This window comes from Neolamprologus brichardi, chromosome 7 (assembly GCF_056152115.1).
Source record: "Neolamprologus brichardi isolate AB-2024 chromosome 7, ASM5615211v1, whole genome shotgun sequence".
Taxonomy (NCBI): Eukaryota; Metazoa; Chordata; class Actinopteri; order Cichliformes; family Cichlidae; genus Neolamprologus; species Neolamprologus brichardi.
The window spans coordinates 62,984,160-63,000,086 of NC_142110.1; the positions used below are offsets into that span (position 1 = coordinate 62,984,160).

At 45.5% G+C, this 15,927-nt stretch overlaps 1 protein-coding gene across 2 annotated transcripts in view; it reads right to left on the minus strand.

The window, feature by feature from the left end:
• The window catches only part of ccdc73 (coiled-coil domain containing 73), a 70,494-nt gene that overhangs the window by 47,008 nt on the left and 7,559 nt on the right, over positions 1–15,927 (minus strand). Inside the window, exons 8-16 of one of the 2 annotated variants that reach the window (XM_087844083.1) lie at positions 15,113–15,151; positions 13,735–13,870; positions 12,710–12,789; positions 12,369–12,491; positions 12,047–12,106; positions 11,803–11,907; positions 3,108–3,218; positions 2,796–2,936; positions 92–305 (exon numbers count right to left, since the gene is read on the minus strand). In XM_087844083.1, the coding sequence (XP_087700209.1) occupies positions 92–305; positions 2,796–2,936; positions 3,108–3,218; positions 11,803–11,907; positions 12,047–12,106; positions 12,369–12,491; positions 12,710–12,789; positions 13,735–13,870; positions 15,113–15,151 (1,009 nt within the window). Of the gene's footprint in view, positions 1–91; positions 306–2,795; positions 2,937–3,107; positions 3,219–11,802; positions 11,908–12,046; positions 12,107–12,368; positions 12,492–12,709; positions 12,790–13,734; positions 13,871–15,112; positions 15,152–15,927 lie in introns of those variants that run through there. The other variant, XM_087844082.1, reaches the window with a different exon arrangement.

The window sequence follows — 15,927 nt, forward strand, 5'->3', positions numbered from 1 at the left end:
AAAACGCGCATGAGAAAAAATAAGAAAATGACTGTCTCATAGTGTCTTAGAGCATATTTATCGTCTGTATGTTTATATTTAGTGTGCTGACCTTCAGTTTCTGCAGTGGCAAGTATCTCAGTCCCAGTTGCTGTGTCCTCTAGACGGTCTGGAATTTTGGGCTGAGAGGAGACCGAGTGCTGCAGACTGCCAAAGCCGGGAAGCTTAGATCTGGAGATGCGTTCACTCACAGATTCCTCACCTCTAACTTCCTCCACAGAGGTGGGATGGGTAGAAACACTGAGTGTCTGGCTGCTGTCTCTTACCTGTGCAAAGAAAAATAGACATGCATGCATTCACATGACAGTTTCTCTTATAAACTCACCTACTATACATCAGCTACACCTGCTGTTATTAACATTATTCCCATAGCTGTAAATCAGAATATTATGAAAAATATTATAGTGAGCTCTGTTCCTGGTTTCTTTATCCCTGAATGTTCAAGTGCTGACTCTGGTCTGTTTTGAAAGGTTTGTCTAATAAATGAGAGGACCGCTTTGCAGTATTTAATGTTCCGCAGTTCAGCACATGCATTTCACTTTCTGTCAAAACTGCTGAAAACACAACCTGTTAATTTTTCATTTTAGTTATTTTTCAATTTTAATATGATCATCCAACACGGCAACAGTACAGATATTGGTAGAAAAAAGTGAAGGTCCCCTGTAAATACTTTAAACTTATCAATTGAGTAGTACAAAGTCTGCGTGATGAGTTTTTCATGTAAAAACAGGGTTGTAGAAAATTGTGTTCTATTAAGAGAAACTCTCTTCTTCTTCATCTCACCCTATCCCTAGCATCCTCTACTGTCACACCAACATCCATGAATCTTCTTTTCCTCTTTTCCTCCTGCCTGGCAGCCCCATATTTAGCATCCTTTGCCCAGTGTATCCACTATCTCTCCCCTGTACGTGTCCAACCGTCAGCCTTGCCGCTATAACTCTGCCTCCGAAACACTGAACCTGAGCTGTCTCTCTGATGTACTCAAATCAAGTAAAGTTCGTCTCTACAGGACATTTAAAAACAACAGCTGTTGAACAAAGTGCTATATATCTAAAATGATCAAATCAAATACAACACAGGAGAAAAATGACAGAGTTAAATGAAATATAAAGCTGTGTAAAAACAGCACAAATGAAAGTACTTCAAACTCATTCTGATTTAAAAGCCAAAAAATACATACGGGGTTTGAAAGCATCTAATACTGGAGATGTCCTGATGTTAGGGACAATTTGCTCCACAGACCTGATCCCCTTTGTGCTTTAACCTGATCCCCTTTGTGCTTTAATCTGGAGCTCGGCCTCTTGTCCTTATTCAGCACCGCTGTCTCTATAGCAGCAGGTAGGGATGGGTATCGAAAACCGGTTCTTGTTGAGAACTGGTTCCCACTGTTTCAATTCCTTGGAATTGTTTGCCATTTTTGTAAACGATTCCCTTATCGATTCCAGTCGCCCCGAATGACGTCACCACGTTGCGGAGCGTCATTTACCTGGCAGGAAACACGGCGCCTAAGCGGCTCAAACGCTCAAAAGTTTGATTATACTTTACAAGAATGGATGACAACAGGGCAACTTGCAATACTTGCAAAGTAGATATTTCATTTAAGGGAAGAAACACTACGAATATGCAAAAGCATTTGCTCACAAAACACACGATGACCTTAAATGAATGTCGTGTTTTTAATTCCGCTCCGGACTCGTGAATCTCAACCCAGCAGCAGCGGTAACGTTTGCACGTCCTCTCCCGTTAATGCGGCAGGTAAATAATCAACTAACAGTGCATATTATGTTAGCGCGATCTGCCTCATTACAAAACCTGCCATTACTGTGCATTTAGGTGACCATGATGAGAGAGACAGACAGAGTCTGGCTCAGATGCTGGCAGTTCTTGCTGCAGTCTACCGGTAGCGTCTCCTTTCAGGCCAGGATAGACGAATGTCACCGAGCAGTGACTAAGTTTGTGGTCAAAGGCTTGCACCCATTTGCCACAGCAGATGCCCCGATTTTAGGTAAGTGAATGTGTTTAATTGTAGGCAGGGACATTACTGGATATTCTTGTGTAATTGCTACAGAATAATTTATGTTATACTTTGTTATTGCTACAGAAGAATATTTATTTTATTATTTTACATTTACAATTTTTTTCCTGGGGACCCTGTGACACCCCATTGAAGAGCCGTAGGCTGTGGATCTCTTAAGATCACACTGCTGGGTTTGTAAGGCCATGTTACTCCTAAATTTCTATCTTGTTCAAAGAGAAGATATAAAACAAAGTTCTAAGCTAATTGACCTTAGTGTTCTCCTTTTTTTAAAAAATAAGAATCGATAAGAGAATCAATAAAGAATCGAATCGTTAAACAGAATCGAAAATGGAATCGGAATCGTGAAAATCTTATCAATACCCATCCCTAGCAGCAGGTCTCACCCAAGACACTCATCTCCAACAACTGTACCCTGCCTACACTCTCTTCTTCACCTTACTTGTGCACTGCCCATTGCTTTGAATGGTTAACCCCAGGTATTTAAATTCATCCACCATCACTGCTTCTTCTCCTTGGATCATCCCTGTTACATCTGCTTGTTTTTACTAACTTTTATTTCTCTTCTCGCCAGAGCATACCTCCACCTCTCCAGGCTCTCCTTCACCTGTTCACTACTCCCGCTACAAATCACAGTGGCATTATTTGTCATTTGTACCCATCTGTCACTCCTGCCTCACATGGCATGTGTAATCCCCTACATGTGTTTTTGGATACATACCTCCATTTCATGTATGTGCTGTTCATGTGATTTGGCCTGTAAGGACAGCTCAGCGTGTTTCTGATGAAGATCATCAAAAGCCTCTTTCAGTGCTTGAAGGGCTTCTTGCTGTGTCTTGAGGCGATCCAGAAACTTCGTCTTCTGTTTACCCAGACAAATGAAAGATGTGATTTTAAATGAGCATGTATGATTTTCTGGCATCTTCCCATATACACATTAAGTCTGCTACAGAAGAGTCCAGCCTGACGGACACTGTAAATATGTGCTACTATCATCACACTGCCTTCTCCCACAGCACAGTTTTTCTTCTACCTCTTTGTCCCAGCTGGTCTTGGAAGCAGCATAGCTCTCCATCAGTTGGGCCACCTTGTCTTCCATCGCCTTGCTTTGCTCTCCCATCACCTCATGTTCCTGTTTAAGGGCCTGCAGTAAAATTAATCGTCCATGGGGTTTTAGTGCAATACTAAATTTTTATGTGTTTATTTAATGTGAACAGGGGGTTCTAAACAGGGCAGGCAGAGAGAGGACTTCTTGCTAATACAAATCAGTTGGCTTGTGTCATTTTGATAATGATTTTAATAAATTAATGAATAGGTGAATTAAAATGAGAGGGGGTGGTATAGAGAGAAGAAAAGAGAACAATAAACTTTAAAGCTATAAATGCAGAATGAACACACTATCATTCAGTTGTGGAGCCGACTATATTCACATATCTACATGCTGTGATATACAACATCCCATTCATCAAATTTATGGGAAGGAACAATGGTTGTCATTCATTTTGGTCTTTGCATAAATTTACTCTATAATCATTTAAATAGACCCTGAAAAATTTCTGATCGGTGTGGGACCAATGGGTGGTGCAGGGTTTTATCTGGAGACATAAATCACATTTTTTATCAGCCAAAACTCCAACGTGCATGAAAAGGAAGTTTCTACAAAGGTGAAGTGGGATAACAGACATGTCATTACTATACGTTTGGCACTTATTTTTGTTTTTGCACACAAAAACCAATTAAAGTATTCTAACATAAAAGGACTGAAATCGCACTAACTATAAAGTCCAGAGTCTGTAAGGATAAATTTCATTCGCCCAAAATTTTTTGTTAAATGTGGCTTAAATGTATGACTGTAATTTGTAAGAATCAACAAGATAAATTCTTCTATTTCTTCCTTATTATTGATAAACAAAGACACACCTGGAGCTAATTTTTTCTCTCCTGTAGGCAAAAAAAGCTTTGTTATTATTAAATCAATTTTGCTTACCTGTAATGCTTACCAATATTTGTACTACATACAGTATATGATAGTTAACATGAATACACCAGTTAAAAATAAATCAGGAGATTAAGATTATTTTTTCTGATTTACACTTTACATTTCTATTCTTTTCTTCTTTGCAACGCTTTTCTAAATGTGTGATCGAGGTTGAAATGTGTATTTGGACATAATTATCCAATCTAACACATTAATAAACAAGAAGCACTCCAAAATGTAGCTCTCTCTCTGGGCACTATTTACTTAGCGTGACGAAAGTTTCGGCCTGTCTCAGCAATGCAAAGCCCCCAGCATCCAACATCACCATGGAGGAGAAGACGGCACTCACATCACTTAGTGATGACAACAACATTATCATCCTTCCGGCAGACAAGGGTCGGTGCACAGTATTGCTAAACCAGAAAGACTATCATGAGAAGATTTTGTCACTACTCAGTGATGAAAATACTTATGAGCCCCTGAAACGAGACCCAGGAAGTGGCTACAGGAAGAGGGTGATAGAATGTCTGAAGCAGTTAGAACAAGACAAGGCTATCGACCGGACCTCATACCACAGGCTGTACCCAGGGGAGTCTACACCAAGCCTGTATGGTTTACCAAAAATACATAAACAGGGTGCACCTTTAAGACCGATTGTCTGCATGATCAACTCTGTCACCTATAACATCTCCAGGTTTCTGGCTTTGATCCTCAACCCGCTGATAAGCAGCTCTGAACACCACATCCAGAACACTTTGGATTTTGTTGAGAAGGTGAGAGATGTCATTATGGAGGCAGATGAAACCATGGTCTCGTATGACGTTACATCTCTCTTCACTTGCATCCCAGTCACGGAAGCATTGGAGGTAGTCCATAAGAGCAAACTCAGCAACACATACAAGGGTCAGTTCACATACAAGGGTCAGACACAAGGTCTACAGGCAGAAACATGGGTGTGCCATGGGCTCCCCAGTTTCACCCATCGTGGCCAATTTGTACATGGGAGAAGTGGAAAAGAGGGCTTTGCTATCCTACCCTGGAACACCACCAAGCCATTGGTTCAGATATGTGGATGACACCTGGGTGAAAATCAAATCTCAGGACCTACCACATTTCACAGATCACATTAACTCAGTGGACGGACACATCAAATTCACCAGGGAGGATATGCAAAGTGGCAGGTTAGCCTTCTTAGACTGTGAGATTTCCATCAGTAATGAGGGACATCTAAAAGCTGACGTGTACCGTAAACCTACACATACGGATCAGTATCTAAGGTTTGACTCTCATCATCCACTGGAGCACAAACTGGGTGTTATCACAGAGCGAACACCATCCCCACTGACACAGCGGCCAGGGAGGCAGAAGAACATCACATCAAGAAAGCCCTGAGTAAATGTGGTTATCCCAGCTGGACTTTTGTCAAAGCGGGAAAGGCACCTAAAGAAAGCTCCAGCCAATCCAAGAGAGAAGGACCGCTGCCCAAGCAAAAACCTGTAGTGATCCCGTATGTGTCAGGAGTATCGGAGCAGTTGAGACACATTTTTTCTAAACACCGGGTCTCTGTGGCTTTTAAACCCCAAAAAATGATGCACCAAAAATTGGTCCACCCCAAGGATCGGGTCCCCCGACACAAACAGAGTAGCATAGTGTACGCTGTTAAGTGCCAGGAGGATTGCCAGGATTTATACATCGGGGAAACCAAACAACCTCTGGAGAAGCGGATGGCACAACACAGAAGAGCTACCTCATCAGGCCAGGACTCTGCAGTCTATTTACACCAACAGGCCAGTGGACACTCTTTCAGGAAGGAACGCTGGTTTGAGCGCGGAGTCAAAGAGGCCATTTACATGAAAAGGGAAAGACCATCTCTGAATCAAGGAGGGGGCCTAAGGGTACATCTGTCACCATCTTACATGCTGTGATTGCAGCCATTCCCCAACTCTCTGTGAATGGTACTCATGGCCATTAATCAGTGGTCTTTGATCAGTGGGTTTTGGTCAGTGGTTGTTGATCAATGGTTATGAGAATTTGCATAATTATGATTAAGGAACTGACCTCCCAGCCCATTGTTCCTTCAGTGGGCTGGTTTCAGTCATTATGCAAATGTACTGTTTATAAGGTTGGGGAAACCTGCAGTCAGCTGAGACTGAAGAAGTCACTTAGATGAGTGACGAAACGTTTCTCCCACAAAACGCTACGTCCAGATGAACAGAATCAACTTTTGGAGATTAGCATGACAGATGTTTACTTTGATTACACAAATAAAGTAAATATTAATATGTAGTGATTTTTAAATGGACATGAATAACATGAGCTCATTATATAGTATTTCACTGCAGTATATTTTTAATTAACTGGACAGCTCGTTCTCATTCGCTTGTCAATATTTTGCTTAACTCAAACTGTCACGGTCTGCCGGGGCAGGCCGTGTGGTGATTATTTAGGACCCGGAAGCGGCAGCTCTGGTGCAGGTGAGTATTTATTTACCAAAGTAAACACAACAGAAATGGCACGGGTGAAGCTGTAACAGAACCTAAACTGTGCAAACTAACAAAACAAACCAGAACAAAGATGCAGGGAGGTCCGGGGAAAATATACACACAGAGAGATGGATGGAGAAACGCAGGGAGACCGAGGGGAAACAACACAGACGAACCAGCAACGACTATGACAGAAGACACGACTTAAAAACACTCAGAGAACACAGGGAGATTACACACAGGTGGGGGACACAGCTGGGAGTGATAAACGTGACGAGACTAGGGAGGCAAACTGAAAACACTCACATGAGACGCAGACCTTCACAATAAAACAGGAAACACACATACGCAAAGACACAGACTAGGAAACGTGGACTTAACACAGGAATAGATGGCAGAACAGAATACACTAAACAGGAGGAACAGAACCAAAATCACTAACAGAAAACACAAAACGCTGGGTCAACAGGACCCAGGATCATGACAGTACCCCCCCCTCAAAGGCTGGCACCAGACAGCCCAACAAGAAACAAAACCACCAAAAAAAAAAACAGAAAACAACCCAACCAGGGCGGGCGGCGGGGGCCCAGGACGGAGGGCTCGGAGCAAAACAGAACAGGCGCACAAGAGGGACAAAAAAAAAAAAACCAAACAAAACACGAGCCAGCACCAAAAAGCAACAACAAAAGAACACACCGGAGCCCAAGAAAACAGTGTCCAAAACAAAAGAGTTCAGGGGGCCGGCCAGGGGGCTGACAGCACAGGAGCCCAAACAGTTCAGGGGGCCGACCGTGCGGACGGCAACGGTGGCGACGTGGAAACAGTTCGGGAGGCCGACCGTGCGGAAGGCAACGGCGGCGACTCAGACGAAGGGGGTCCGGAGGCCGGCCGCGAGGAAGGCCATGGCGGCGACGTGGAAGCAGTCCAGGGGGCCAACCGTGCAGACGGCAACGACGGCGACCCAGGTGACGGGGGTCCGGAGGCCGACCGTGCGGAAGGCAACGGCGGCGACTCAGACGAAGGGGGTCCGGGGGCCGGCCTCGAGGAAGGCCACGGCAGCGACGTGGAAGCAGTTCAGGGGGCCGACCGTGCAGACGGCAACGACAGCGACCCAGGTGACGGGGGTCCGGAGGCCGACCGTGAGGAAGGCCACGGCGGCGACGTGAAAGCAGTTCAGGGGGCCGACCGTGCAGACGGCAACGGCGGCGACCCAGGTGACGGGGGTCCGGAGGCCGACCGTGCGGAAGGCAACGGCGGCGACTCAGACGAAGGGGGTCCGGGGGCCGCTTAAGACGGCGAAGGGGCCCGGCCAGTGGCCAGGAAAGTGGCCGGTTAGCTGCAGCCCCAGATGAGGCTGCGGCTGGGGGCGAAGAGGCTGAAGAGGCTGCGGCTGGGGGCGAAGAGGCTGAAGAGGCTGGGGGCGAAGAGGCTGAAGAGGCTGCGGCTGGGGGCGAAGAGGCTGAAGAGGCTGCGGCTGGGGGCGAAGAGGCTGAAGAGGCTGCGGCTGGACCAGACGAGGGCGAAGACTCGGAGGCTGGACCAGACGAGGGCGAAGACTCGGAGGCTGGACCAGACGAGGGCGAAGACTCGGAGGCTGGACCAGACGAGGGCGAAGACTCGGAGGCTGGACCAGACGAGGGCGAAGACTCGGAGGCTGGACCAGACGAGGGCGAAGACTCGGAGGCTGGACCAGACGAGGGCGAAGAGGCCGCAGGCGGCGTGGATGATGAGGCCGCAGGCGGCGTGGATGATGAGGCCGCAGGCGGCGTGGATGATGAGGCCGCAGGCGGCGTGGATGATGAGGCCGCAGCTGGCGTGGATGATGAGGCCGCAGCTGGCGTGGATGATGAGGCCGCAGCTGGCGTGGATGCCGAGGCTGCAGGCAGCGGCGTGTGAGCCGGAGGCGGCGTGTGAGCCGGAGGCGGAAGCGCTGCAGGCGGCGGCGTGGGAGCCGGAGACGCAGCAGGCTGGACGGGTCCCTCGGACCCTCCAGCGGAGACAGGAGACAAAGGCCGGACGGGTCCCTCGGACCCTCCAGCGGAGACAGGAGACAAAGGCCGGACGGGTCCCTCGGACCCTCCAGCGTAGACAGGAGACAAAGGCTGGACGGGTCCCTCGGACCCTCCAGCGGAGACAGGAGACAAAGGCCGGACGGGTCCCTCGGACCCTCCAGCGGAGACAGGAGACAAAGGCTGGACGGGTCCCTCGGACCCTCCAGCGGAGACAGGAGACAAAGGCCGGACGGGTCCCTCGGACCCTCCAGCTGAAGCCATCACTAAGCCAGCAGTCATGGAGGCTACTAGCTGACACAAAGGCGACCGGCAATGCACTGGGCACTGGCTCTGCCCAGGCAACGCTGACACGGCACAGCTCTCAGGTGGCTGCTCAAACCTCAGGGGTCCAGAATCAGCTGGGAACTGAGACCTAGCCTCTGGGGAAGCCCTGGAGCGGCTAACTGGGCCAATGGCAGCTAAACCACGAAAAGCACCCTGAGTGGCAATAAGACTTTCTCCCTGCATGGAGTGAACGAGTGAAATTGGTAATACCGGAGCCTGAACTACAGGTGACACCGGAGGCAGCGGTGACAGTGGAGCTACGGGTGACACCGGAGGCGCCGGAGCGCGAGCTACGGGTGACGCCGGAGGCGCCGGAGCGCGAGCTACGGGTGACGCCGGAGGCGCCGGAGCGTGAACTACTGGAGGCGCTGGAGCGTGAACTACTGGAGGCGCTGGAGCATGAACTACTGGAGGCGCTGGAGCGTGAACTACTGGAGGCACCGGAGACCGAACTGACAGTGGCTGCCGGGCGGCTGGCTGAGCTGACAGTGGCTGCCGGGCGGCTGGCTGAGCTGACAGTGGCTGCTGGGCAGGCGGCAAGCTGTTCATACCATCATCTGCCGCGCAGAACACAGCCCCTGAATGAACAGTCACACAGTCAAAAAACGGAAAAGAGTCCCCACTCACCACAGCCGGCGAATTAGAAGTCCGAACGTCCGGCTGTGGGGTGGCGCGCCGGCGGCGCGATCGGCGTTTCCTCCCCGCCGACGGCTCCGACGGGCCGGGCAGGATCACATCCGACGAGTCGGGCAGCGAGGCAGGAGTGGCTGAGAGAAGGTGGGGAGTGTGCTGGAGAAACGCCTGCATGGTCGGAGGAAGTGATTTCAAAAGCCATGGGAGGCCGGAAAAGAGCCGTTGTAGCCGCTTTTCAACGGTACGGCGAAGCTCGTATGGAGGGTTCTCCAGCCACAGCCCGAGGAGAATTTCCACGTTGTAGCTGATGTCATCCTGGAGCTCCTCGGACGGATCGAGTGCCGCAGGGTCCATGTTGGCTGGTTCGTACTGTCACGGTCTGCCGGGGCAGGCCGTGTGGTGATTATTTAGGACCCGGAAGCGGCAGCTCTGGTGCAGGTGAGTATTTATTTACCAAAGTAAACACAACAGAAATGGCACGGGTGAAGCTGTAACAGAACCTAAACTGTGCAAACTAACAAAACAAACCAGAACAAAGATGCAGGGAGGTCCGGGGAAAATATACACACAGAGAGATGGATGGAGAAACGCAGGGAGACCGAGGGGAAACAACACAGACGAACCAGCAACGACTAAGACAGAAGACACGACTTAAAAACACTCAGAGAACACAGGGAGATTACACACAGGTGGGGGACACAGCTGGGAGTGATTAACGTGACGAGACTAGGGAGGCAAACTGAAAACACTCACATGAGACGCAGACCTTCACAATAAAACAGGAAACACACATACGCAAAGACACAGACTAGGAAACGTGGACTTAACACAGGAATAGATGGCAGAACAGAATACACTAAACAGGAGGAACAGAACCAAAATCACTAACAGAAAACACAAAACGCTGGGTCAACAGGACCCAGGATCATGACACAAACAGATGATATCTGACGACCTCCCCTCTATCACTGATGATTTCTGACACCTCAGTATAATTAATAAATTGGTTTTGGTTTGACGACTATCAGAATGTTTTTTTCCAAGTGGTAGAGGCAGAGATCACCCTCCCTAACTTCTGTGGCAAAGCCCGGTCATTTTGTTCTATAAGCAGGCCAAATACAACAGAAAACAGCTTCAAGGATTGCTCCCAGACAGCTTTCAGGGGGTAAAGAGTTAAAGATAAACATTTTGGGGTCACCTTGAAAAAAATATAAAAGATCAGAGGTCAAATGTGACATGATATTTGGATCCAAACTACAATGTAAAATTTATAATCCCCACGATCGAGGATAACTTTGTAAATGTTGCAAAAAACAATCAAAGGCGATGGAATTTTAATTAGTTCTAAATACAAAAGACAATTTATGAAAGTTTAGAATCCCGATACGTCAATATATATCACATATCATTCCCTATATGCCTAAATGTTGTCAAAACAAACAATGGCAGTAATAAACGTAGTTTTAAGTAGCTTTAAGTATCACTATTATCTCTCTGATCTTCAGATCAGTCTATTGACCTTAAAGCAGAAGTGAGAGGTCAAATGTGACATATTTTAAATCTTTATACAGTACTTTGTATATGTTGACAATACACACCACACTTGTGAGAAGCATAGTTTCTAGGTTATAAGGTTCATCATCAACTTTTGACCAATAATTCATTGACTTTGAAGATCTCGATGGATGTCAGCCTAATTTTAATGGGGTGTAGACTCCACTCTACACCCCAACAGAGTTTCACCAGAATTCATTCTAAAGTTTTCAAGCTACAGACAGAATGACATGCACACAAATGCCTTCAAACCAGAAACTCCTTGGTGGAGGTGATTTCAAGCCGGGCACACAGATACGCATATTAGCTGTTTTCTCTCTTTTGATCTGTTAAAGCAAACTTCACATGTGTTTCATCATCGGGGATTGTAATTTAGGTCTGCAGAGACACTACAGACAGATCACACACAACTGCAATGAGATGCTCAAAGCAAACAGACAAAAAACAGTTGCCCTTGAAAATAATAATAAAGCTGAATGAGAGTTTTGTGTGCAGGAGGAACTGAAGAACACATCAAACTGAAACTGTCCAGAACACCTAGAAACTTTTTCTCCATCTTATCATTACATGAAGATAAGGAACTTTGGTAGGAATTTAGTGCAGAATACAGGTGAATGACAGCAATTGTAAGTGAAGCCAATTCAGAAAAAGGCTACCAAGGCATGGCAAGAGGGAAGTCTTGGCTAACATGTATACATGTGAAGAGTTACATCCACAAAATAGTACAGGATGAAATACTCTGACCTCGTACGTCTGTCTTTGTGTCTGTAGCTCCAACTCTACTCTCCTCACTGTCTGCGTCTGACTCAGCAACAGCTGCTGGGCGTGCTGCAGAGACCGTATCACCTCCTAAACCACACACAGACACAAACACAATAATGGCGCACAAACTGACCGGGCTTGATTTTGGTTTATTTGAACCTTGACATCATAAAAAGTGGAAATACTTCAAAGGAGTTTCCAAAACAATCATGTTCCAGGTCCTTACCTGCTTTTCTGCTAGCTCAGTTGCATTTTCCTCCCTTAGCTTCTTGTTCATTTCAGTTTCCTAACCATACAAAAAAATAAATATTGTCTGTGTCAGAACTGGATTACATTTTTCAGCATTAATCAATCAATCAATCAATCCTCTTCTGCTTATTTAAATAAGGGTTGCAGTGGGGCTGGAGCTTATCCCATGTACTTTGCAGCAGCAAACACTTTTGCAGGGCTAACATGCAAACTTCACACAAAATTGGATTTGAACCTGGGATCATTTTGCTGTGAATTGCTAGAATAAAACACGATTTCTGTTAACGACCATCATTTACCAGCTTTAGCTTCTGGTGCAGCTGCTGTATATGCTGCTCTCTGCCTGTGGGACTGTAGGGTTTGGCCGGTCTAACTGAAGTCATCTTGGCCTTGCTGAGCTCATTACTGACTTCATCCAACTCCTGACAGGACACCATAAGAATCACAGTCAAGATGATGCCTCACAAACTACTCAGGCCACTGGACAACTCAAATAATACCCTCAATATATTCTAGTTTGAAACAACAATATATTTTAGTGGCTGATATTTAACTGATAACGCCAAATGGTACAAAGTTTAGAAGGAAAATCACAAAAATGCCTCAAACAATCTAAATGCTAGACCACTTGGCTCCATACCTTCTTTAGTGACACAATGGATGCTGCTTGTTTTTCATTAGCAGAAGTCAGTTTCTTGTTTATTCTCATGGCTTCATCAACTGGAAAATTGACACATAGTACAGCATGAAACATACACAGCTTATACATGAGGGCAAACAGGAAGGATCCCCATCTAAATCACAAATTAAATGAAAAAACTAAACAACAGGACACAAGATGAAATGGATTTCCCGTTGCAGTTGGTTTACCACTAATTGTAACAGACACTAAAATAATCCCAATCTTTGGCCAAAAAATGCCTTAAAGGTCAGTTTAAGAACACACGTCTCATTAAACATGACTACATCTGGGCTTCATTGACAAAAACTCTACCTTTAGCTGACAGCAAAAAGAGGAACGTATGTTAGATAAGTAGACAGCAAGGTTAAAAAGTTAAAGAGCAGGAAAATAATGTGATGGATCAATCCTGCCTGGTGTCAGCAGGACAGGCTGCCTGGTGTTGGTGGTGTGGGAATATTTTCTTGGCTCACATAAAGCCTCTAGATAGCAACCCAGTGCTAAACTAAACCTCACTGCTGACCTGGGAGATGTCTTCATAGTTTACTCTTATCAAAGTGTTCCTAGAGGAGCATTTAAAGAAACATGACAGTGACCTTTGCGCATTACCCAGATCTTGACCCCAAAACAAAGACGAGGATAAAGTGAAATGAATGATGTGAAGGAAGATTTTCTCAGGAATGAATGTGCTGTTGAGCAGAGACATACTACTGTATCACGTCACAATGTACCAGGATCCCTGTGAACTGTTTCTAGCACCTTATTATATTTATAACCGAGAGAATTCAGGCTATACTGGGAACAAACCAGAACCTCTTCTGCTGAAAACAACCTAATAAACTCAGTAATACAAACTGAAGCGGCCCATATGTGAAATGCGTGATCTGATTTGTGCATATAATTGTTTCCATGGGATCATTAGTAAGCCTAGAGTGATCAACATCCAGATATATATATATATATCTCTGTCTTTCTGTATCTATTACCGTTCTGCTCCAGATTGTCATGGGCCCGCTTGACCATGGCACACTGCCTGGACAAGGCACTGAATCTTTTCTCCACCTCTCCCAGTTGGCTCAGGTGGCCGTCCTTTGTCCGGCTCTGCAAGGCCAGTTTCTGTTCCTGTGGAGGGGCCACAGTTAAAACAGACAAGAAGAAATACGTTGAGGAGGACACAGATCCTGGGACTGTTTATATATCACTGAGGATGGTTCTACATGTGACTGACATGTCTCTAACCTATGAGGGCCCTCGGTTTCTCAGTTTGATCCGCCCCTCACTTGTTATTTCTGGTTTCAAATGATAAATGGTGACAGCAAAACTCCTCAGACTTTAAAGCCACCACCACCTGCCTGTCCCCAGCTTCTCTCCCCTCCCCCTTAAAAATAAATTGGTCGATCAGATATGCCCATATGCAGATCTGTTTTACTTTTGTAGGGGTCAGACTAGCTATTTCACCCTGACTCCAGTTCTTCCTTTGCCCATTTTTTAACTACTTATCCACCTTGGGGGCTTAATAGAAAGACTTATCAAGTCGCCAGTTCATCACAGGGCAATACAGACACAGGTGACACACTTTCACATCCTACAGCCAAATAAGAAACACCAGTTAACGTAGCATGCAGGTCTTTGGACTGTGAGAGGAAACTAGAGCTTCTGGATGAAACAGGGAGAACAAACAAACTCATCACAGAACGACTACAGCCCACCAGGAGGTTCAAATCCAGAACTGACCATCTATTCACCACCACGCTGCCCCTTTATTACCAGCTTGTAGCAGATTGATGGCTGTGGCTCAGCAAAAGGAGTTAGCTTATTTTGCAAAATAAAGACATACGACAGTGGAAACAGCTGTCAAGTAAAGTGAGGATCACGCTTTGACAGAGTTAGTGTCTGCCTCTTTCAGTGAAATGTAAGAATCGAGTGGGCTCATGCCTCAGAGCGCTTTATCGCTCTTCAAACTGCCATTACAGTTTGATTGTGTGTATCAAGCTGAGCAGATTCTTTCCTTCTCCCGTTTTCTCACTCACTCCCTTCTCTTTCATTCTCACTCCCTTCAGTCAATCTGTCCGACTCTCCTTTTCGCCAGATCTCTACAACTCCCTCTCACTCTGCTGAGCCACCGTCATGCGAAGAAGGTTAAACTGAGCGAGGCCCAGTTATAAAATATTTTAATAGAGATATTTTCTCTGCTGTGTTGGCAGTTCAAAGTGTCACACACTCCCTATCCGTTACTCCTGATGAGCTCTCCCCTCTAAACCCATCCCTCCTTAGCACCATTCCCTTATCCTCCTCTTTTAATTTTACTCCCCTCCCACCAACCTTCTGTCAACAGTTTGTATAAATGGAAAAATCCTTCCTTACCAGCTCACTTGATTTCTTCTCCAAGTTGTACTTCAGCAACTGTGTGACAGAAGTAAAAGAAAATCAGCGAGCCTGTTTTTGGCGGCTTCTAGAAAATAGAAATAAGTGATGTTGCAATCGTACATGACAGTTTTCAACACATCTGGAATCAAGATGGCACATTTTTAATAACAGCAGCAACTGAGTGAAATTTAAAGCAAGTGTTGCTTTTTCCAAAGTTTAAAAAAAACCCTTCACATTTCAGCTTTGAAGCCTGTGTTGCAAAGACTTCCTTAACATGTTCAGGTAAAAAAAAGCAACATAAAATATATTTAAAAAGAAATCTTTCCCCCCTCACACACACAATGACTAAAAGATATAATTTCTTGTATGGATTTAGAAAAAATTAGATATACAGTTCGTGGGTCTAAAAATAAATTTTATAGACTGTGGTCCCCCTTTCTGGACTTCTTTGAAAGGCCCACAACTACTGTTAGTAGTTGTGGGCCCCCGTCTTGTTTTTTTTCTTTTATGTTTGTTGTTTTTTGCTTTTGTTTGTTTTTTTCTGTTTGTTTTTTGGTTTAGTTGGACAGCAGACTGCCAATTATTTGTTGTTTTAAGGGTTAGGGTGGGAACAAGATTGAAATTTTGGAATATTCTGAAGCATTTTGTGTTATTGTATACATTGTGTTGGAACCTTTGTCTAATAAAAAGACCTTTGAAAGAAAGAAAAAGAAATCATTTGAATCTACAATCTTTTAAAAATGCAAAAATTCTACCAAATAAAGATCATGTAATGTGACAGAAAGCCCCATCTCAACATACGCTTTTGTTTC